Genomic DNA, 25,483 nt, shown 5'->3' on the forward strand with positions numbered 1-25,483 from the left:
TTCAGGGGAAAAAAACCAAGGCTAGTTTTCTTTTTCCCTGAAGAATTACAAAAGTCCCTGTCGTCTTTTTACTTCTTTTCTCATCAAGTAAAAGATTGTTTATGGCCAAAGGTGTTGTCTGAGGTAAAATAGTTTTGTACGATGTACCAAGGAAGCCACTGGCTTAGAAAAGTGGTGACAGCCTTATGATGTACGACAAATATGTCATCTAACGATTTTTTTCCCTTGAGCATTTGCTAATAACTCATTTTTCTAGTACAATTTTTTTTAAAATTTATTTTCCCCGTTACTATTTGAGGTACAAATTATTGTAAAAAATAATTAAGGAAATAGTTTGCTTTAAGTATGGCAATTCAGTTCCTTTGAAAGAATTTCTCCTTGCTTATGTAATTAATTTAATCCTAGAATAGACTTCTTTACTCATGGGATGTTTGCTCTACTACTACAGTTCTCCATACGCTGTCATTTTTGCCGATAAATATAAGAAATATTATTTAATTTTGAATTTACACTTATCATTTCAAAGCGTTTTATTTTTTTCGTTGAAAAAACTGGGAATAAAATGTACCAGAAGCAAAAACTGACTGGAGGAAATTACAAAAATAAAAAAAAAATCCGAAAAATTAGCCTACTCATGAGCACACTACCGTAGAATTTTAAATACCATAAAATGTAAAATATATTAGCTTAATAATTAAGCTGTTTTATATGTCTTTCATAAATAGTATTTCTGCAAATAAATCTATTGCTTTTATTTAATTTCCAAAATTATCATGAACTTAAAATACATAGTTTTATCGATATTATTTATTCATTTATGTAATTAATCCTTTTAATTGTAATTAAATATCAATATGATCTTAACATAATGATTTCAATTGATATTAATTGTGACTTTTAATTTTGTTTTTTTCCCTATTTTATCAAAGCATCAAATATTAATAAAAATAAAAATATATTCAGATATTTATTCTTATATATATTTAGTGTCACATCGTGTCATATGTGAAGTTTTGAGTGTGTGAATTATTTAAGAATTACCCGCTTTTATGATTTTTGGGCCATTTATCATTTCCAAAACAAATTAATTCCGACCGAAACCCATATCTGAAACATGTCAAGTAATTTGATGAAATATACCTTTCTTTCATCTATTTAGCATTACAACTTTCGATTGAAATTATTTATGAAAATCTAATTGCCTCATTTGTTTTCAATTAATCCTGTGTCATAATGGTACACACATGCAAATATTTGCAATAAATATTTCACTGTATATCCTTTCAATTAAAGATCTGCTAATGTCTAATTACCATTTCTGTAAACAGGAGTGCTTCTCATTTTGGGCTATCCATTTAAACTGATTGAATTTTGTAGCCTTAAGCGGAATTTGGAATAGAGTTTTGTATCCTTATGCAAGCATAATGAAAGATGTATTCATATGCCCGGAGCAATCATTGTAATGCTAAACCATAATGAAATGCCGACGTATGTGGCGAATTGTTTGATAATTGCTTGGGGCTTTTTTGTTATAACTAACGTTTATTATCAATAGTTAAGAATGGTTTTGCCTGACTACATAATTGCCACTCCTGACATTTAGAAATAATCGTCGATAATTGTGGCTAATAATTCTTGCATTTCCTTACACTGGCTCATTGTTCAAAGATATATCAGAGAAGTAATTACATTATTAGGAGATTCATTTTCTGTATTCACTTCTGTTGATTAGCCTCGGAACAATCCATAGTAATTTCGTTTTTTATTTTATGTGAGGCCTATGTCAATATTTTCAATGATGTCTTTGAATATGATTTCACTTAATTGTGATAAAAAGTAACTGAAACAGCTCTGTTTTATGCTATTTAGTAAATATATATACGAAGTAGATGCTAGTATTCGATTAGTAACTATTTATTGTAATTATACCAAATAGGTACGTAATTTATCTAAAAAAAGATTCAGTGAGGAAGATTCCTATTTTAAGTATAGATATGTTATATTTTTCAAGGCTTCCATTACTTTTACTTTTCAGTCTCTTTTTTTTCTGTTTATGACATTAGAAAGATAGATTAAGATTCTTTCTTAGAAAAGCAGCGTTTATTTTGATGTTTGTCCTCTTCGTATCCGTATTTATACTTTTAAACATTTTTTTTGTAAAAATTTACAACAAAAAGGCAAGAAGAATCGAACGGCGCTTAATCTTTAGCTAACAGATAAAATGCTATTTTTTTTAATTTTAATTTCTTTTCTTTTTTGGCAAATTATATTTTAACGTGCCACATAACAATTGATAAACTTGCATTGATTGATTGTTTATAAACAATTGATTGATTGCTTATAAACAATCAGCTGGAGCTGACGTCATTGGTCACATGTCAGGGTATCTGTGATCTTCTATTTCTTGAAGTGCAAGCACCTAATGGTACGAACCAATGGGTAAACGCCGGCATTTTATTTCACAGTGAAATTATTGGTACAATTATAAATTTAATTAATATTAATAAAAGTTTGACTTTTTATTTGGCGCTTTAATTTTGGCCTCTTAAAAAACATCGCCTAGAACTCTGATCAAATACCACCTATAGTGGTAGGTCAAACTTACTTAAAATCACCATTACTCGTCATCACCAAGATTACACGTTTTTATAATAAGATCTGATACTGCAATTGTATTTAAAATTAGATGTAAGCGTAATTGCTTTTCGTTGATCATTATTACATAGTTCAGTATTATGTATTTATAATTACAATTGTAACCGTAAATTATAAATACTATTATCCCGTTTACGTATGATTTTTTGTAAAAAATTAGAATTTGCCCGATTGCCAGTCTCAATGGAGCTTTCCAAATTCATAGAAATAACAGTATTTACGAGTGAATACTTGCAGAACATACCATTTAAAAGGAAAAGAAGGAAAAAAAAAGACTTTTTAAAGTAATTTGGCGCTAAGCGTCTTCCGGTTTTTTCATTTGTTATCCTTCAATTGTCTCATTAAAATCTCGAAACTCTTATTGAATCTTGAAGTATCTTTATTCGATGTTTTTAAATTCCATGAATTCTTTCTCTACTTTTCCTTTTTTTTCTTTCTTCTCTTGAGCTTGATTGGGAGAATGCTGAAAAAAAAAATAATTTTGTTAGAGAAAAGCTAACTTGCGTGTTTCTTATTCTTGAGATGGGAATTAATGATAGAAGTTTGTTTGGATATCTTCTATTCCCTTAAAGAATAATTCTTACAAAAGGATTTTCTACCGCGATAAACGTAAGATCAACAATCTAGTAAGAATTAAATGATAAGACACTGGAAAACTTGTTATGGTTTGAACGTCAGGTTGAAAGAGGAATTAAATTAATTCCATGGTTTTAAAAAGGGAAAAACGATTAATTGGTGAAGTTTAGAAATTATTGTCATTAATCATCGCGATTTGAAATAAATTATATTCAGAAACACCATGAAGTACTTTTAATCATTAGCATTAAATGTTCTGCGAATTTAAGTAATATGTACGGTGGAGTAGTTATTAGAATGTTCTCTTAACTAGCACTAATTCTTTTCTCTTAGTTATTGTATTAACTAGACTAATTAATGCTGCTGAGATTTATTACTTGTAGTGTCTGTTATTTGTTTTACGGTACTACTATTAAGTTTTAATAATTTACTCAGTTTACGTTAGCATAATTTGTTTTCCGCTTTAGTTTCTGAACTTTGATGAAGTAAGTATTAGTCGTCCGTTTTAGTAAGTATTCTATTTGGTATGATACACAACTTTTTAGAAAACTGGTTTTAAAAATATTTTTTGTAGGAAATGTGTGTTATCTTTACCTTTTATAATTTTGCATTGATAATATAGTGATTTTTCAATAAAAAAAGAAAGAAAAAATAATTTTTCATGCGTTAAAAAATATACAGGGAGGTTTCGAAAATTTTCATTAGATTCTGTTCTCTCCCGTACGTAAGATTTAAAGCTCGCTTTTTTTTTCTAAAAAAAAAGGTCTTTTGTATATTAATGTTTTGTTGGCGTGGTTTTACAGAGTTACAAGCATGCTTTTCATAGCTGATGTATATTGTTTTCTGTTTAACCCTACCTTTGACCATGTTACAGATGAAGGAAAGCGCCAACACAAAATAAAGATGGAGAATTCGTTATTTACAAAAATGTTAGCATCTGAAGTGTGATTTTACAACAGTTTGATATATAAAAAAATGAATTTCATTGGCTTTAATTTAAATTTACGGTTGTATGGTTTTATTAAGTCTATACGAAATTTTTTTTCGTTTTTTAAAATTCTTGAATATATTTATTTTAATTATATAATTTAGTTGAAAGAAGTTTAACTTCCATAATATCCACATACGTAGTGAATGTTCGTGTTTTGATTTTGTGATCAAAGTTAAGATGATATTCCACTAAGTTAGGGTTTGTGTGAAATCTCTTATTTTTGTTCCTGTAAGTTCACGGGTGCATGTGCACTTAACTGCACTTAATGTGCACTTAACTGCAACTTTCACACGCGGAAATGTGCGGAATGTAACGTAAAAGTGCAAAATCTTCCTCATAGTTATCCTAAGTGACACTTCCTGTGTTCCTCAATAATCAAATTTACTTAGTTAAATATAAAATAAATTTTTCAACACTTTCGCCAAAAACAAGCATCTGCATCTTGTGAAGTGTATGATACATACATTTAATGTGATGATAATCGTCACTATAAATTATATTTAAGAGGAAAGTCTAAAACTAGCTTTTTAGAATATAGTTCTAGAACAATTTTGTTGATAATAAATCCTCTAGATTCGGAAAATGATATCTTAAACCAACTAAAATAAGTTCAAATCAAATAAGCTGTTAGAATTAGGTAAATTCAAGTCTCATCTTGTATGGAAACAATGCAAAAACAACCAGTGTGTATACAACAGAGTGTAAAAATACTTCGTGTAGATTTTTTTTAAAAAAAATTGTTATTTTTTTCCCTTATGCTGTTGTACAAAGATAATTTTGAAAATCAATGAGTGAATTATTAACCGGTGAGTGTAACGTAGAGAGGGTGACATCTCTTTTGTTCACCATGGATTCAAGAAATTATTTGCTATTACTTTAACATTGTCAGCAGCTGATAGTGAAAGAGGTTTTGCAACTTAGGAAGTTACGAAAAAGGAGCTTTGCTTGGGGATGATCATCTGTAAGACGCTTCCAGATGGTCTTGTCATGGCCCTCATAAAGGTGTTCATTTTGAAATGAAATTCGAATATACTAAAAAATAGTTGAAATCAAAAGAGTTGATGAAAACCTTACTTTTATATAGTTTATTGATAAATTTCCTCAAAAAATTAGCAACCTAAATTCAATAAACTGAATAGTGAAAAAATTTTTTTAAATAATGTGGATTAATATTAGTTTGTTTCGGAAAAATATTAAATCAGTAATTTAAGAGAGTTTGCATAATTTATCTGTTAAGTATAATGTAATCTGTGTTATGAAATGATGGTAATTTATAAATGTAAACTCTGTTTTGAAGTTCATTACTCAGTTTTAAATCTTACGTCTCAAAAATTAATGGAGTGAAATTACTTTCTAAAAATTTTATTTTCGATAACACTGCGACCAATACGAGTACCGGACCGCATATTTAATAATTTTGAATAAATATCTGAAAATTTAAAATTTTTTTAATTTATTTTATTTTACAGTTGACCTCATAAGTTTTACGCAGAAATATTTTTTTCTTTTTTTCTTTTTAAATTTGTGCCAGGTGAAAAGAACTCTGAACTCAAATCAATGAAATATTATTAGAAAGTTGCGTGCTTTTGTTAGTTGCTTTTATACATGTTTCGTGGATTAAAAAATATTTATTAATTTTTGCTTGTAGCATATTTTTACCATAATATACCCTTTGAAATCTTTTTTTAATGCTATAAAAGTTAACGATTACACAAAATTTAGGAAAAAAATTCTGAAAATTCAAATTTTTATTTAAAAATTAGTATTTAATAGTAGAAAACAGATTTTAATCTATATTTTTCTTTTCGTAGTAGTAAGTCAGTTTGCATTTTTTAAATAATAATTTTGCATTTTTGTAATTTAATTTTTTAAATCTTATTTTTTATTTTCGTTTTAAAGTATATTTAATTATCACATTTTGTAAGATGTAGTATAATTGAAGTTTATAAAATAAAATTATTAATTAAAACATTTTATTTTAAAGATAATTTTGATGTTCTAGTTTTTGTGGAGACATATATTATTAAAACCCTTCATTAGTATACATCATCAAAATTAAATTCTAAGTTAAAATTCAAAGTTCGCCACTCTTACGCAATACAAAATAACCATGAAGTAGGTGGATATAATTTGAATTTGCCTAATTAGACATCCAACTCTATATTTCAGGAGTTATTCTGCATACTTGATTGTATGAATTAAGGTGTTAAATTCCAGTTTAGGACATGAAATGTTTCAAAACATACGTTATGAGTTTGTCTTACAACGTGTTTCCGCTGCATCTCCTTAAGTACACTTTGTGTCTTTGTCGGTTCTTAATCGTCGCATTTAGGAAGCTTTACATCGAGTGAACTTGCATGTGTGTTAATTAAAATGAGATTAAAATAGTTTGAAGTGAAACAATTTGCACCGTGATAAATTGAATGTGCATTAAGTCGAAATGAACGTCCATCGTCTTGCTCTGTGAAACATTCTTACCTCCTTATAATGAGCTCAAACAACATTGCTAGTTATTATTTTTTTTTGTTGCGGAAATTATATAAGTTCAACTAGTTTAAAAATGTCTAGTATTTTTACTTTACGAGAACTTTGGTAATTTTACGAGAATTATGGTAATTTTTTAGGTAATTTTAGGTAAATATTGCCGATACTTTATGTAACTTTTGAACTGGTTGCAATGTATATCATCTAAGATTATAATTAATAATAATAACGCCGACCGGCCTGTGTAGGGGGCAGGGAACTGTCCTTACATCAGAAAGGTCCTTGGTTAGAATCCCGGGCAGGGCATGGATGTTTCTTTCTTTCTCTCTCTCTCTCTCTCTCTCTCTCTCTCTCTCTCTCTCTGTGTGTGTGTGTGTGTTCTGTGCCCTTTCTCCTTTGTGTGTGAATGTGACCATCCCTATAAATGAGTTGTGGTTGTGTGAATGGCGTGGCAGAAGTCGAATTCCTGGCCATAGATGGCGCCACTGAAAAACAGGAACAATCGCACCCCCACTGCATAAACAGGCATACGAAAAAAAAAAAATATAATAATAATAATGTATACACTTTCCTACAATGGAATACTAGTAACTGAAGAGACACTTTCAGTTTTTGATATTTTTCTGAATTTCTCAAGAAATACATATATTACTATTTTGTAATTTCAGAAGTAACTATTTTGTAATTTCAGTTCATGCGATTTTTCATACTTTGCAATGAAGTTTAAAGCTTTCAGATGTGTGAGAGACCGACAATAAGTTACAAGAGTAAAACAAGTATTTTTGAACACCCTATGCCAGAAAAACAAGCAATAAGCTTGTAACTTGTATCGATTACTTTGGTTGTTATTTGCAATGACTGCTGACTGCATAAAATTTAGTTAATTTGACTCAAATATTTATGCAGATATGAACATTTTTATTAAAACTAATTTTTTTTGGTCTTTTGTTTTGGTAAACAATCAATGTGACTTTAAAAATATTCATTAAAATTAAGCAAAATTTTTGTTGCAATTTAAAATTAATGACAAAGTTATTGTCTTAAAATTTGAAAAAATGTGTTAAAAAATGCGCAAGATTGAGTAGTTAAAGTAGTTCTTTTGTACTGCGCATGCGCAGAAAAAATTTGAAATTAATTTTTCATAAATTTGTAGTGAATCGTGTTTGGCAACGGATGGAAAAAAATATGATTTAAATATCTTAAAAATGTAAAAAGTTTCAAGCAATTTTTCATATAGTTTTTGTACTTTTTAAAAGAAAACTCAAAATAATCGGGGGTTATTCACAAATTTTTTATGTATTATTACGAATTACACTACTCTATAATCACTGGACAGCAAGAGCAAAATTAAATATGTGAAAAAACCCCGTATCATAAATTTTTTTATGTTTAAAAATATGCCTTTATTGTGCAACTTATAGTAGTCATAAAAGGCCGGTTCATTTGTGTTACAGCTTGCTTCCATACGCTTTCTCTTACTTTCTCCTATCCCTTGTTTATTTTATTATTTTTTTTTACTGATTTAAATGTAAATAATGAGGCAATGACTTTTGACAATTCTGTTTTGTCATCTTTTTTATTGCATTTTAACTAGATTTTTGTATAGCTATTTGTTTGTATATCTGCCTTGCCTTTTGGGGAAAAAAAATGTAAATAATGATATTTTTTATACCAAACCTATTTAGGACTAAATTATAAAAAATAAATAAATAAAACCTAATTTTATACTTATTTGCTTTTATATAGTTTCAAAGCTCTTTATAAATGAGTTAGAAAATTTAAAGTTATTATTTTTTAATTTAGTAGTAATGAAATTGGTAGTAATTTAAAAATAAATGCCCTTGATGTAACTTTGCAACAAACAGTAACATACGAATCTACTGATAAAAGTTTGTGGTCTTGTACTTTAATCAGTTTGATAATTATAACAGCTTCAGTTAGTAGAGAATGACATTGAAAAATAGGCTTGGTAATGACAGTTGCCCTTATTGACAAATTTTAATTTATAATAAGTAATCAATAGAATCTCTTCCATAATTCTTAACTCATAACTATATTTATAACTCGAAAAAAATTATATATACCTTGGTAAGAGTTGCATTCGTTTCAAAATTCTTAAGGATAAAGGCATAAAGAATCAAATAATTGAATTTTGAGTTGGGATCGAGCATTGGTAATGACAATTACTACCTATTTTTTCTTTTATTTCTTTTAAAATTTGAAAATGTACTTCTTTTATATTTACAATTTTACTGTACCGATTTTTTACACTTCTAAGAAAACTCTTCCGTCAAAATATTTCAGAGGAGTGGAGAATTAAAAATAAAAAAAAAAAAATCTTGAAAATCGATTTGTAGTTAAAAACGGCCTTAATAATGGTTATTTTAAATTGAACTGCATAGGACTACCCTTAACGTGACTGCTTAATAATTTTTAACCTGTTTATTTTACTCAGTAAGAATCGATTTATAGGTTTTATATTAATACTGAATGAATTCCGATTAGTTTTATATTAAAAGAGGAATAAATTGACTACATTTATATACTTAAGGCTCGTGTGGCAACTTTCCAACCATTGTCCGCCGCCAATTAATAGCCAATCCCCCAACCGGCGTTTAATCTTGATATATAATTTTAGTTCATGCAACGATCTTTTCTATTTATTGGAGAAGTTTCTGTCGAAGTTTTCACGGTTATCCAGTTATCTCTGCAAGGTAGACTCATTTATCACAGTTTACCCGGAAATCACTTTCCTCCTAAGTTTTCTCTGGAGAATTTTCCGACGTTTGCAGGTTCGTCGTGGAGATAGAACGTCCTTTTGCGTAACCAGACTCGACCGTGTAAAAGATTACTTTTCAAAGCCCCATTCGGTATCATTATTACCAAAAGTTTTCTTGCGAAGATGTGTTTTGGTGTGTGACCATTTCCTTTTCAGGCGGGGATAGAGAGAGAGTTGTATAATGGTCTTTGCCCAAAGGCATCATTTAAAGATCTTTTCAAAAGTGCCGCATTTTCTTTCTTTATTATCTCTTTTACTTTTTGTTTGCAATATTTATAGACATTCTTGATTTTAATCACATCTTTGACTTTAGCTGTTTGCACTCGACGTACATTCAACGGTTGGAAAACGGATGCATTAAGTTTGCTTACACAGAAGTCAGAGTTTGTACACTTACCAGAAGGCACTAATGAAATGGTTAAATGTTAAGATGTAAAAATTTTAAGTCATAGTGGTATGTGTTTTGTAGTTGCACACTTACCATTGCCAGAAGGTACTAAATAAAGTGGTTAATCGTTAGGGTTTAAACATTTTAACAGTCAAAGTGATATGTGTTTTGTACCATTATCAGAAGCACACGTACCATTACCAGAAGGTACTAAATGAAGTGGTTAAACGTTAAGATCTAAAAATGTTCACTGTCATATTGGTATGTGTTTTGTAGTTGGCAGTATGGTCACCTCAAATGCAAAGGGTCAATTTGCGTTTATGAACATAGGGAAATTTTTTTTTTCATTGCCTCTTCTGAAGCACCCTCTAAAAAGGTGCCATTTGGTTTAAGCTAATTGTTGGAAAGTTTTTGCTCAATAAAATAACATTTAAATTCTGCCTCAATGAAATAATAATTAAGTTTGAAAGCGTCTCCTTTAAGACCTTTTTTTCTCTAAAAATTATTTTTTGCTGTAAAATCCGAACGAGTGATTGTAAAGACACAAATCTAGACTCAATTTATGTTTTTAACTTCATCTTTTATAAATAAAACCTGTTTGTAAAACAAATGGATCAAAAGATACTTTTTATTATTATTTTTTTTAAAGAATTATTCTAGTAAAATAAATTTTTTTAATTGATTGTAGACAAAATGTGTATATTTTGTTAATTACCATAAAATAGCTCAAGTTAGATTGATACATATGGTTTTGTTACTATATTAGTAAAAAATAGCAGAGATTGTCAAAAAGAAGTGAATAAAATCAGATTAAGTAGACTTGTACAATGTATTATCTCTTCTGTAAGTGGATGTTTTAAAAACCCTAGCGCATGGATTTAGTATGTTAAAGAGAGTAACATGTGATTAATATAAATTGCATAAAATATTGCTATTTATTATTAATCTTTTATTTCAAAAAGTAATCTTATTCGTTGTTTTCACACGAAGACAAGTGCAGTAAAAATAATTTCTGCAGGTGTTACTTTTGAGAAAAGATTGCTTTTATGTTAATGTCTTCTTTTCTCGTGAACTTGATTATTATCTCCTTTCTGTGCAATATCTTATCGAATATTGTCAAAAAAAAGAGTAAAAATTCGAATTTATTGTAAAATGATCGTATGAAATATTGAGCTGCAGTTATAATTCAGTACTTCTTTCTATCAACTACAATATAGAACCATGAAAACGTATCAAATATTGAGCTATAGTTTTAAATCAATGCTCTATTTTTTGTATCAAATTGATTGTCCTCTCTGAATTATTTGTATTTTTACCAAAATGATTGATCGATTTAGAGAGGTTTTTTATTATCGCAAGTAGTTGTAGTGGGATTATTTCTGTTAACTTAACGTTATATTTGAAGTCGACTTTGTGTAGTGAATCATTTCATAAATAAAGTGACTCATAAGGTTTAAGTCATGGTTTGTGGACTTTTTCTTTTTATGGCACGTATGTGTCAATAAATGGGTGAATAAATAAATCTAAGCTTCTTTTCTAATCTTTCAATATTTACGATAGGATATTTTTTACCAGTATTTTAAGAATAATTCAGAAATTTAGATTTTGAAAAGAAAATACATAGAAAGACACACAAGAAGTATATTAAAATATAAAATTTTTAAAAATCTGATTTGAATGTAATCAGTTTTTTTAGTTTGTTACAAAATGAAATATTAAAACCACCAGGTCACTGTTTAAAAAGTTTAAAGGCGTTGATTGGTGAGTTTAATAGTGATCTTCAGCGGTTTTAGAATCTAATACTTTGAATTTATCTTAAAACATCGGTGTAATTTAAGGCTTAATTCTCTTCCCACAAAATAAAATATTATTTTTTTTTAAAATACAAAATGTAATGTTACACACAAGAGTATATTAAAATATAAAATTTTTTTTAAAATTCTGTTTTGAATGTAGACAGTTTTTTAGTTTGTTACAAAATGACATATTAAAACCACCAGGTCATTGTTTAAAAAGTTTGAAGGTGTTGATTGGTGAGTTTAATAGTGATTTTCAGGGGTTTTAGAATTACTTTGAATAAATAATCTATCTTAAAACATCTGTGTAATTTAAGGTATAATTCCCTTCCTGCAAAATAAAATAATTTTTTTAAAATATAAAATGTAATATTAAAACGAAGTTGGAAATCCAACACTGTATACAATGCTAATATATTATACACAATGCCAATATATTATACACAATGCCAATATATTATACACAATGCCAATATATTATACACAATGCCAATATATTATACACAATGCCAATATATTATATACAATGCCAATGGGCTATATACAGCAAGGTATGAAATATGATTTCACTTTTAGTTTGTATCAATATGTTGAAAGTAATTTCTTGGTGGTTTGCATTTGATAGTATTTTCTTTAATAAGCTAGGCATAAATTGTTAATAATAGTATTACTAACTATTTACTACTAGTTAGTATATTGCTAAATAATTTATTTAAATCTTCAGTATTTTATACATTATATTAAATCTTCCAAAATTACGTCGTTATATGGATTGATTACATTTAAGATATTAGCTTGCTTGATTATCAGCTCAATTTCTCCTTTAGCTCCTTAAGTGTTGGCCTATTAAATTTAATTGAACGTTGAGAGCAGATGCTATTGAGTTGCCTCAGGTGGTGGTGTATAATCCACGGATTACTTGAAAAGATTCTATTCCTCTTACTTCTCCGATTTTTCTTTTTAATTTATGTCGTTCCGATGTATATTTAGAAATTTATTTTTGAGAACTGTGAGCTTACATTTCAGCTTTAATAATATATTAAAATATGATTTTGAATTTCAACGTTTCAGTTGTTTGTCTTGCAAATATTTTTTTAGTGTTTGTAAATTTTGAGTTCATCTTTTTTTTATTTATTTAAAATAAAGTTAAAGTGAAATGAAGTCCAAGTATGATTATTTTTTGTCTCATTTTGCAATTTAATTTTCTCTAAAAATATTTAAATTAACGTTTATACTTTTCTATTTTTAGAAGTGAGGGAAATAATATTTAATTTATACTTTTAAAATTAATTTATTTCTGACGCAGCAAACAATTGATTGCAAAGGGTTCTTATTTTTTTTCTTTTAGGTCTAGATTTTATTGATCAGGTTAAATAGTTCATGAGTAAAATAAAATGGGCACTATTTGCAGTTCAAAACTATGTCATTATTCTTTAATGTATTCTGATTTAAATTAATTTACTCTTTATTTTTTACCAAAACTGCCTGCTTGTCTTCAAAATTTTAGAGTGTTTAGCTTGACCAAAAATAATCATGATGTTATTTTTTCCGGGATTAGTTTGTAATAATTAAATAAATATTTTAAAAACATTTAGTTAAATTATTTTATCTGTTTTAGTTATACTAGTCGTTTTTGGTGACCAGCTTGGTCACCTCTCAAAATTTATCTTGTACAACATTCAAACTTTAATGGCAACCAATTCGAATTCACAGCACAACTGTTTTTAAATATTCTAATTATATAATAGTTACAAAAATAATAAATCAAAAAAATAACGATATTTTCCAACTCTGCTTGATGTTTTAAATACTGCATGTTAAAACCGTTCTGGGTTTTCTCTTAACGGGCGTATATTTATTGCAGAGATGGTCGTCTACAGGAAGGCGATCAGATCCTGGCGATCGACGGCCAGCCGTTGGACAGCAACATCTCCCATCAGCAGGCCATAAGTATTCTGCAGCAAGCCCGGGGCCTGGTCGAACTAATCGTGGCCCGGGGCGGTATTCCAACATCAGAACCTGTGACCCCTGCTGTATCCCTGGAGCGGTCACCTTCAGCCGTCAGTGACGCGTCCAAAGGATCCGATATGGTAGTAAGTATACACTTTATTTTCTCGCTATTGTCTAACCATAGCTGACTAAAATTGTACCTATTGTTTGTCTAAAGTAAGAACTCCCCTAGCCATTCGTCTGGACCTGTGACTATGGTTACGGGGTATAACTATTTAAAGTAGGAGTGTAGGGCATTGTTTAGGACAGGTTTTGGCTCGGATAGTCGAGAGAAAGGGAATCTTTTTCTTTGGTCTACTGTATTAGTCCTAGATTGTGAAGAGAAGCTACCCTCCCTGAAATGCGCTATTCTTGTTTCCATAGCAGCAGACGGCATCAGACTTTGTGGCGATGAGAGTACTTACCGTACACAAACTATACTGTTTGCTAGAATTGAATGTGCAAAGATACAATTTGAGACGTGGAAATCAGAAGGGGAAACTTTCCTTTTGTATTTTTTTTACTTCGGAATCAGAGGAATTAACTCTTATCTTACATCTGTTGAATAGTGAGAAGTATGTCTTCATAAGAAATGAAAATTTCTCATTCTACTAAAAACTGCTACGTATAAGTTCTGGGCGATAGGATCAATGAACTGCAGTTGGAACGCCAGAGCTGCTCTTTTCTTGCATCCTCATCTTAAAATGTGCTGTTAATGTGCTATCACCTTAAAATGTGCTGTTAATGTGCTATCACCTTAAAATGTGCTGTTAATATGCTATCACCTTAAAATGTGCTGTTAACTTTTTGATTACGTTTCATTTGTTATTCACTTATCTATTAACTGAATGAAATAAATAAGAATAATAGTCTCTCGATTATTGCTTCGATTAAAATTTTACTTTGTGAACTTATCCAAAAACTTCTCGCATTGCTGGAAAAGTGAACTGCAGACCCGTATAAAATACATATAATAAGCCATATAAAACCCATATAATTTTTATATATTTGCATTTTTACATTCTCCAAACCTGCACACACTTATCCAAGCTATTCCACATCTAGTATTTTTCTGAACGTCTTTTAAGTAGTGGTCCATGAAACCATTATTTTTTAAGATTGCATTTTTAAAGCAATTGTTAAGCAATTTTCTGGTTTGCATTTAATCTGTTTTAGAAATAAAATTTAATTACCAGTTCCACTGCATCACAGACCGTTTTTTCCCCCATCATAACACTACGGGTTTTGCAATTTTAAAAGAAAATTACAGGGTATCAGCGCACCTGGAATGTCATGAAAAATCATGGAAAGTTGTGAATTTCGGTATTGGACAAAATTTGTCATGAAATGTCATGATTTGATATATTTTTTAAAAAAGAAATCGTGAAAAGTCATGAATTTAGGTCGCCGAAAAATTTTATTTTTAGAATGGGATTCCTCTGCCCCCCCCCAAATTTAATGGTGTTCCGAATATCTGAATTTGTAACAAAATCCCCACTCAGAGTCATATTTTATTAAAATATAAAATGTTTTTATCATGTTCTTTAAAAATTATGGTATTCTTTTAAAAAATGAAAGAAAAAATATTTCTAGAGTGAAGTATGTTTTAAACTTCTGTCATTTCAGAGTTATTATTATTTTTAATTTATAATTTTTATTTTATCAATTTAAAATTTTAGCTTAAGCAGGCTAGTCATTTGCTTAAGCTAAATTTTTTTATTCTGAAATGAGAATGGAAAAATCAGTATTTCTTTCCTTTCTGATGATCAAGAAAAGTATCTTTGGAATATAATTCTGCAGAAAAAAAGAATTATTTGCTCAGCTATTATTTTTTCTGTTATTTTATTGCTCCAACTGTTTCTTTACTCTGTTTTTTGAATTTAAAATCAATAAATATGAAGATGCAGTGTAAAACAGTTTTGGTTATACCTTTCATTTCAATGAATGTTATTATAACGCTTTTTAAATTTATTATTCTGTTTTTGTCGGAGGAAATAGTAACTTCGATAAGTCATGAAAAGTTTTTGGAATTAGTCATGGAAAGTCATGAATTTGAAAATCTAAAATGTAGCAGATACCCAGAAATTATGATTTTTTAAAATTTAGCTGATCATTAAAATTTTCTTTTAAATAAATTACATTAAAAATAACTGGAAATCACAATCAAGACCATAAGACTTCGGAACAATTTCAGTAGTGCAACATATTTGTTCCAGAAAAAATATTTTTACCGGAGTAGAGACCATCATTCGAAACTGGATGTTTTTATGCTACTTCAATCTCTAAAGTATCTTTTATTGAAGAAGCTTTACCAAAATTTTTATTCTCTTCATTTACTTTTATAATGCAGGATTGTAGAAAATACACTTTTGTTTACTGCGCTTCTAGATAAGAAGAGAAATTGAGTTAAGTTGAGCGTTTTGTTTTCTTTACAATATTCCACCTTAAAAGCTTATTTTCTTTTCACTGTTTTTTTTTTTTTTATCGAAGTTTGGTAAGTTATAAAATCTAAGTGCGCCCGCATTTTTTATATTTTTTTTTATCTTGAGAAAGAATTTTTTACGATGTAATCTTTAAAAATTTAAGGACGACACGTTTAATTTTATTGCACTTAAGATCGATATCTTAAAAACATCTAGTTTCTCAGGGATTTTACCTCGGATTTTAAAAAGAAATATTTTTTTCAAAGCTTAGTGTGTGAGATTTTAGGGCTGTTTTATAACATCTTCATGGCTAACAAGCTTTTTAAATTATGCTACACTTGGTATTAATTTACAAAACTTCTAAATAACTTGTTTATCACGATTGAGTTGTACTGCCACTTAAAGTTTCTTTTTATTAATGCTAATCATTCATTTAACGTTTTTACATCTTCTAAGGTCTCTCCATATTCGAACGAACTAGATATTTTCATGGGGATTTTTGTTTTGATGATTATAGTTTAAAATATAGGAATATAGCTAAAAGTACTTAATTGTAGTACATGTTTTGAAATTTACGTTATAGTTTGTCATCAAATAGTTGAAAAATAGTTATCTTATTGTTCTCATAATGCTCCACTTTCTTATCGTTATCGTCAAAAATGAAATTTAGTTTGCCATTAAAAATGAATGAATTTGCCATCGAAAATTGTTAAAAAAAAAAAAAAATATTGGTTTTATTTAATTAGTGAGCGCAGAAAATTTATAATTATTTTATTATTAAATTATTCTAATGATATTTTATATAATTCTTATAATTCTAAATGACGGAATCTTAAATTTGAAGTAAATGGATCAAATAATTCTTGAAAAATCAAAATTTAAAATTGCAATTTTTTGATGTTTGGTTGCTCAAAAATCTTTCCACAAATTTCTTTCGAATTTCATATTCTATACTGTTCTACGTTTTGATTCTATACTTCCAGCTTGAAAGACGCATTTTTTTTCATTAAGGGTGAACAATCTTTTGACGATTGCACTACTGATTTAGCACGTTTGACCATATTTTTGTTAAATCAGCTAGCACACTATTTTAAGGATCAGGAATTTAAATTCGCCAAGAGAAAATTATGATTTCGAGAAATTACGTATTTGCATTTAACTTAAAATATTGTCTTCACAAATGTATTACCATATTTAGAGTTAGGCCTTTGAACTTCGTATCTTAGTGCGTGAAAACTCGATCAAATTTGTTAAAGTGTGTTTTTTAATTATTTTTTCTCTGTAATGAATAGCATTTGACAGTACTATAAATATCTTTTTTAAAGAATTGTTTTTAGATTGTATTTCACTTGTTAAAAAGACAAAAAAGAAAAGTAAAAAACGATTTTTTCCCCCCAATAATTTTACCATTTATCGGAGATTTGATGGGGTAAAATTTTACATGCAAATTATTAATTTAAACTAAAACATTTTCAAACGAGCCCTTTGACGCAGCAATATATAATTTAGAAATTAAATAAATTTTTTAAAACTATAAAAACTATTTTTTTCTATGTTTTTAATGTTATATCGTTGAAAGTTGGTATCTTATTTCTTCACTTGAGAATTTCGGGAGGTTTGAAATGCGGCGGTAACTTGTTGCCTAAGTACTTTTCGGTGGAAAAGAATTAAATAATTCTTTTCCACCAAATAATTCAAAATATTCTGTGAATGTTTGGATTAATTGCCTGCTTTATTACTTTAATTGTTTGCAACTAATTAATTTTTTGAGGTGTGACAGCCAGACGTGAGAAATATGATCCGTGGAAGAAACTTAACCTCGCTGTTCGAAGAAGGTAGTCGCTTGAAATGGTTAAATAATAATAGTTTAAATTGCCTTTTTATTTTTATTTATTTTAATTTTAAAAGGAACACCTTGAATAACTTTTGATGTAATGAGCGGATCTTCACGTTCTAGGACTCAAGTTCCAGGGGGTGACCTCGAATAAGCTAATTATTTAGTGCAGACGATATTTTAATTTACGAAATCAGACACAATGTACTTTCTACCTATTTTATACCTACCTATATTTTATATCTACTTATTTTATACAATATACCTACCTATTTTTCGACGGATTCTGATATCTGGTCTCCAAAATATAGGAAGAAGCCGCAATCTAGGAAACATGGTTCCAATAGTTTGGTCAGAAGAGTAATACTTTTTGCCAAGGAAATATAAATATTTCAAAGCACTTAGCTTGTATTTTATTCTATTATAAACTTAATGTCGAAAGCGGATTTGTTAATAATAAAATACACTTATGAAAAATCCCACTTGGTTTTTTTTAAAGCTTTTTTTTCAGGTGGTTTTTTTCCCCGGCAAACTTATAACAAACCTGAAAGTAAGAAATGATCCTTGATCATGATATATTACTGACTTTATTTAAAAGTTAGATAACTAGAAGTCCAAACTCGTTTCTTCCATATCCGTAGCTGCAACCGTATTTTGTTGTTCCCTTATGCTTCACTTTCTTGTTGTTATCGTTCTGTTTTTTTCACCTCTAGTTTCTTGTCATCCTTTTTCACCTTTTTAAAGAAAATGCTTTTACGGAAGCAGGCTGATTCTTGAACTGGTGGTGCCAAGATTGCGCATACCAGTGTGTTTTTTGGGCAGGAATTATATATATCGGCTATTACATCTTGATATGTTGAGTCATGATTTGAGTCCACACACAAATGTGCCAGAAGAAAGTCATTGGTATTTATGTTCTGCTTTGTAATTTCTATTAAGCTTTCAAGATCATTTCCAGGGATTTTCGTTGCATTAGCTGGTACAAAATCTTGCGTATATGCATCGATATCTTCCTTTTGACCTATTATGGCAAATTGTTTTGAATGGTTGTGGATTAAAGGAAAGAGGCCGTGTTTATAATAAACGCTGTTTTTCAATGCATCAATCGAGGATTTTTCAGAACCTGTCATTACTTCATTTAGCTTTTTCTGTACAAGCTTCATGGTAGCGATGGAATCTTCAATGGGGCTATGCTGTCTTGTTGCTTGAATGTTTTCTCGAAGAAGTGTTTCTGTAAGTTCTTTGAGAGAATATTTGTTTTCGCATGTTTGGTATAATAGACTGGAATCGATAACGTAAGGATGTATTGTTCTTAAAACTTGCAAATCGAAGTTGAGAGAATGGCCACAAAGTATGGCACCTGCCGGTATTATCTTGTAGAGCTCTTTATACACCATATCTATATTCGTATCATTTTGTTTTGTACTTTCATTACTTGTTGCTTTGAATTCGTAGATGGTTTGAAGGTTTTCGTCAACAACTGCCATCCAAGTCAGAATCTTGTCTTTTCCTGTTCTGGAAAAGTATTCGCAGTCCAGTGCATACATAGGAGATAGATTGGAGACGGCCTCATAGACTTGTTTTGAACAGTTAAAATTATCGCTTTTAGAAAAAGGAACAATTTCTTTCGGTAATGGGTATTTTTCAGATAAGAGAGAAAATGGTTTAGCTAATAGGTCCAGCTTAGAACAAAAACTTGTATCTTTTGGAACGGAAACTCGAATTCTTTGTGTTGGCTGGAACAGTACTGAGTATGAATTTTCATCTAGACATGCGGGCGAAAATTGGCTTGTATTTCTGACTTCTTGTCCAAAAGGTATGTTGTCTAAAAAAACTATTTTGCTCGTGAAATGATTAATAGTATGTTTCAATAATGTTTGCCGGCTATCAATGACATTTTCTGGCACTTTTTCAATAACCATTAAAACAGTTTTGTGGTACAAACTTGGACGAAATCTAGTAAACCGTCTAGTAAACACTCCAATTACTGATTCTCTTAATATTAGAAAGATATCTCTCAAAAATAAGGGGGTCTTCTTTTGATCCAATAAAGCTGCTTTATTCCGGTGAGCTGCACTCGACATTGTTCTTTTGATGCTATCTAATGTTTTGCTGTTTCTTTTATTTTTATCTATTTTTTTTTAAAATCTAGCTATTTAGTATCAACTATTTTCTACCTGACTATTGATTATTAGCTAATTTGTTTCTGTTGCCTTTTATCAACAATTAAAAATAAGTTTTTGGTTGTAAGTTAAAAATTATATTGTTGTCGAGCTTTTTTAATTAAAACAATCTATAATTTCATTTATTACAGTTGGCGAGCTTTTTTAATTAAAACAATCAATAATTTTATTTATTAGAGTTTTTATTATAATTAAATTAACCGGAGAGTGGGAAAACTACACTTACATATGATTGAGGAAAGAATGTGGATATGTGTATGTATATAAAGCCCTTAATAAGTAGTGACACGTCGCCATTTTGGTGACTGCAACTCTAAATGTAGAAATCGCAGTTTCTATTCTTAAACGCCACTTTTTATTGATAAATATTACTTTCTCATTTCGTCTTTTATAATTGGATATAATATTATTCCTATCTTTTCAGTCGTTTTTTTTTGTTGCTAGGTGCAAAGAGTGGTATGATTTAAAGCTAAGTACCTAGGGCTTAAATGTGATTTGTTATTTGAATAATTACGGTCATTATTAACAGTATTCAAAATAAAAGTTTGTTTCCCAATAGGTCAAATATTTTTTTTCTTAATCAATACCAATTGTTATTTGATATTTTATAATTAGACACTGCTAAGTACGGTGAATTGAATATCAAATCTTAATTAAAATTTTAGTTGCACATAACAAAGTCGAAAAATATTTTAAAATAGGCGTTAATTTTTAAAATACTAATTTAAATAAAAATGTGTTTGTCATTTAGAATATAAAACATGTTATTAATAATAAACCAATAAATTCACTGAAACAGCATTAATGTTTTTGGGAAGTATTTTACATTTATTACATTAAGCTCCATGATTTTGTCTTTAATTGTATCATTTTATAATCATTTTATCAGTATTACAAAAATTGACTTTATTTTTAATTCTAGCAACAAAAGCGCTCAAATATTTAAATGCTATTAAAATCTATTTTTAAAGATTTCTAACGAAAAATGTTTCTAACGAAATGTTAAAAACAATATTTGTAGTCTATTTTCATTTATTTCAGGTGAATATACTTAATGCAAATGAATTTGTAAAATCTCTAATTTGGAAAAAAAATCAAAACATATTTGCTCTACATAATTAATTTCAAATTTACCTCACATAATCTGCTGCTTTCGTTTAGATTCCATTTATCTCTGCCAAATCTATGCAGCCATACTTTCCGTCGTTTTTTATTGCGTTATCTAATATTACCTATTAGAGAATTACCTATGAGGAAATTTAAAGACTGATTATGAATTATTAGAACACCCAAATGCGCAACATCCTGTCATTATGAATTTTAAAGTATGAAACAAGGTAAAAAATAAAAGCGGAAATAAAAATAACAGATCGAACGCAATGGTACTCCGTTCAAACTAGTCACCAATATGGCGACTGTTTACCCATGTGATTGGCGACAGAAAGGTTGTGGGGAAAAGAGTGACGCTATTTAAGCTAGGTAATCCAGGACTTTACGTTTATGCTCTTGCGGATACTAGTCTCTTGGCAAAAATATACAATAGTTTAGTATGACTTGTAAATCACAAATTAAAAGCTAAATATTTCTTTTAGTAACTGATTTCACGTAAATGTATATGAAAAGTATAGCTCCTTTTCTTCTCTTTTTTTGTTCTAATCAAAAGACTTCAAGGAATTTAAAAACCCGGAGCTTTCATGTCTTTTGTTAAAATACGGAAGCTACTCAGAAAGGATGTACGGTACTGATTAATTTAAATGTTTTAATGGGAACAACCCTACTCCCCCCACTAAGAATTCTTTAATAGAAAATACTAGAAAGTTTTTTGTGCTTTTTTAGGAGTTTTAATATAATAATATTTTGGCACAGTATTTGGTGGTACAGCAGCCAGAATCAGCTGTACAGTGCATAACGCAAATAATAGTACCCATTCTAAAGGAGTTGGTCAAATGGTGTTGTATATTACGTCCAACAAAATAAATACATTTATAAAATTGAGGAAATATTTAGAGGGAAATTCTTCTAGGGCACCCTAAAAAGTGAAAGTTGTTGAAGGACTCTTAACCCTTTGACGCAGATGGGACACCGGTGTCTCCCTTATATTTTCTCCCTTTCCTCTGAAGTGCCGAACTGGCACTTCAGAGGCCACGACTCTTTTTCTCCACACACTCCTGTCTTTGGCCAGGCAGCGCATGTGTTTTCCCATCCAGTTAATCCTGCTCTACTAAGATCTTCCTTAATACATGTTTGCCATGTTAGTCTCGGTTTCCCTCTTTTTCTTCTTGCGTCAGGCGCCCATGAGCTTGCAACAATTGCAGGATTGTTTTTATCTGTTCTTAGTACATAGCCGAGCCATATACTATCTTAAAAATTATGTATATCTTATTATTCTTCGTTTAAAAATTATATGTATCTTATATATTTAATTATAAGATATATAATATCTTTTTAAAATTTCTTCATTAACAGATGGGATATTAGCTTTTGTTAAAAAATCTTCATTTGTTATAATATTGGGCCAGAAGATTTTAAGTATTATTTTTAAGCATCTATTTTGAAAATTTTCAAGTTTTTCTTTTTCTGATTTCCGGGGACACCAGCATTCGGCACCATACAGAAGAACGAAACGTACGGTAGCCTTATAGACATTTATTTTTGTTTTTAATTTTATGTTTGAGGCTCTCCGAAAATTGTACAGACCTCTGAAACAAGATCTAGCTTTTCTGATTATCTGGAAAATATCATCGTAATATTATCGATCTACATGAAAAAAATTAAATAAATAAATAAATAAATGTTGTATCCCTCATATCCTCAACGCGTCAGCGATATTAACTAAAAAAGTAAAAGGATATGCCCAAAAAAAAAAAAAAAAAAAAAAAAAAAAAAAAAAAAAAAAGAGAGAAAAGTTCTCTAATTGAGGCGTTTTCCTATAGAAAAATAAATTGGTAAATATTATACGAGCGAAACAAATTTTGAATGTATCCTAACTTTTACCAAGCTATTCGTAATAATTAGGGTGACCAGATTTTTTCGGGCAATTCCGGGGACACTCATCTCTACCCCCCCCCCTTTTATCGACAGAAAAAATTGGAAAAAAATTTTGATCATTTATCTTAAAAAATATTTTTTTTTTTTTCGTTTACATTTTTTTTATAATTTAGTACATAAATTATATCTTTAAAATCGTGATCATAACATTTTTACACAATTTTAAAATCTGTTAACAAAACAATTGTATTGCTTTTAAAATTATACTGTTTCTAAACACCGTATTTTTCTGAAGAATGAATCTTCTTTAAAATTTCAGGATTTTTTTCGAGTAATTGAGAAAATATGTCACATGAAAAATCAAAATTAATCAGTACAGATAAAACCGCTTTCACTGTATTCACATGCATTCGCGATTTTTCTTCAGTCCAATAGTTATTTATGCGCGAAAATACCCGTTCTACAGGCGCATTGCTGCTTGGCCAGCACATTGAAAGCTCAACAATTCTTTTGATATTTGTAAATGGTATATTGTTTTTTTGAAAATAATTGTTTTTTTGAAAATAATTGTTTATTTCGCGCCATTTGTCTGTTATGTGTACGGATTGGTACCATTTATCGTCTTTTGCATCCAAATAACCTTCAAGATAAGTAAACTCGTCAAATAAATCGTCGGAATTAACATTCAAAATTGCACATTTTGAAGAGAGAGACAGAACTGCCTCGTCGAACTCAGACCGTGAAGGCATACAATCTAAAAGAAGGCACTTCAAATCAGACATATCATCGTTGTTATCGTTCCAAGCTTCTAAATATGAAATCGCAGCTTCATAGAAATCTTTCGACGTTTCTAAATAAGAATCTTCAGTAATGATATTCTCAGCAATCAATTTAGTCAATTCAGGTTTTACAACAAGTGGAACAAATTTGGCATTCTTTCGTGCTTTCAATTTAAATATCAAATCCTTGACAACAGCTCCAGATTCAATAACACATTTGTCATCGCTTTCAATTTTCAAGATGCTTTGATTAAAAATTGCAGCATGCGAATGCGCAAAAAACAACCATAACTCGGTTGTTTCACTCTCAAAATAATTCTTCAAGATTTTTGGGCACTTTTTTTCAGACAACATAAATTCTTTAAGAGATGAATAAATTTTAAGAATTCTTTCTACAGCAGGAAGTAATGTCAACCACCTAACATGAATGTGTCCTAAAATTTGATGATATTCTTGGTCAGCATACTCTCAAAATTCTTTCAGTCTTTCAATTCGGACTGTGTAAATTTTAAAATAACTAAAAAGTTTAGATATCATAACTTCAATATCTACAGGCAAACAATCAAAAGCAGTTTTAGCGGCATTATGTATAATATGCGCATTACACCCAAAACCAAAAATATCTCTTCCTAACTCAGTTTGAAGTTTAGTATGAACATTTTCTGTTCCTCTTCTTAACAATCCTCCAAAATTAGTGTTAGTATTATCCGCAGACAAACCAGCCATTTTATCCTTCAATTGGAACTCGAATAGTGCGTTTAATATTTCTGAAGATAAAATCTTTGCAGTTTCTCCTTTAATTTCGTTTAATGATACAAGTTTATTATTAATTGGATCTTTAGCACAGTCCCACTGAAAATACCGCACTAAAATAGGAAGTAATTTTACATGATTGTGATTGGAAGTATCGTAAGATATTGTTACAAATTGAACAGACTGTAAATCTTTCTTCAATTCAAGAAATGCCCACGGAGAAAAAACATTGACAGCGATAGCTTCGCATTTTGTTCGGGCACAAGAAAATTTCTTGTCTACAAATTTCTTCTGTAAATTTGAAGTACAGTCCATGCTGCGAAACGATTGGTTGTGACGAATGGTGTGAAATGCAAGCGTTCCTTCATATGTTGCTAAGTCAAACTCTTCTTTGGATGGTTCCAGCTTACGAAAAAACTGTTTGACGGATTTCGTTTTTGTTTTTGCTGCCAAAGCTTCTTTGTGTTTAATTGTAAGAATGTGATCTGCTATAGCTGTTCGTCCTCCACTTCCAACTGAAAACGTTGCTCCACACATTGTACATTTTACTTTGGAAGAATTATCAGGATTCGGTTCAATAAATGGAAACTCGTTTTTCCAACCATCCAAATAATGGCATTTTCTTTTTTTTGTTTCTGTTGCCATATTAACATCTATTTTAGAGAAATAAAAATATTTTTCTAAATATCTATTACGATAACAAATTATGAGGTTTTCAAAATGTAGAATAAAATTAGAATTCATAAAAATTAATTAGTCGTAAGTGATAATAATAACAATTGCATAAAAAATGGTTTTATACTTTATTGGTTAGATATTTATAAAATGTTTACCTGATTATGAAATGTTTTAGTTATTTTTCTAA

General features: G+C 29.4%; 1 protein-coding gene across 8 annotated transcripts in view; it reads left to right on the forward strand.

Moving 5' to 3' along the window:
- Nucleotides 1-25,483, forward strand: part of LOC107448785 (multiple PDZ domain protein) — a 684,699-nt gene that overhangs the window by 154,824 nt on the left and 504,392 nt on the right. For all 8 annotated transcript variants that reach the window (XM_071183400.2, XM_071183406.2, XM_071183404.2 and 5 more), the window contains one exon: nucleotides 13,534-13,762. In XM_071183400.2, coding sequence (XP_071039501.2) covers nucleotides 13,534-13,762 — 229 coding nt within the window. The remainder of the gene's footprint in view (nucleotides 1-13,533; nucleotides 13,763-25,483) is intronic.

The sequence above is a fragment of the Parasteatoda tepidariorum genome, chromosome 7 (genome assembly GCF_982258835.1).
Source record: "Parasteatoda tepidariorum strain Cologne lab strain chromosome 7, Ptep-v5.0, whole genome shotgun sequence".
Lineage (NCBI taxonomy): Eukaryota > Metazoa > Arthropoda > Arachnida > Araneae > Theridiidae > Parasteatoda > Parasteatoda tepidariorum.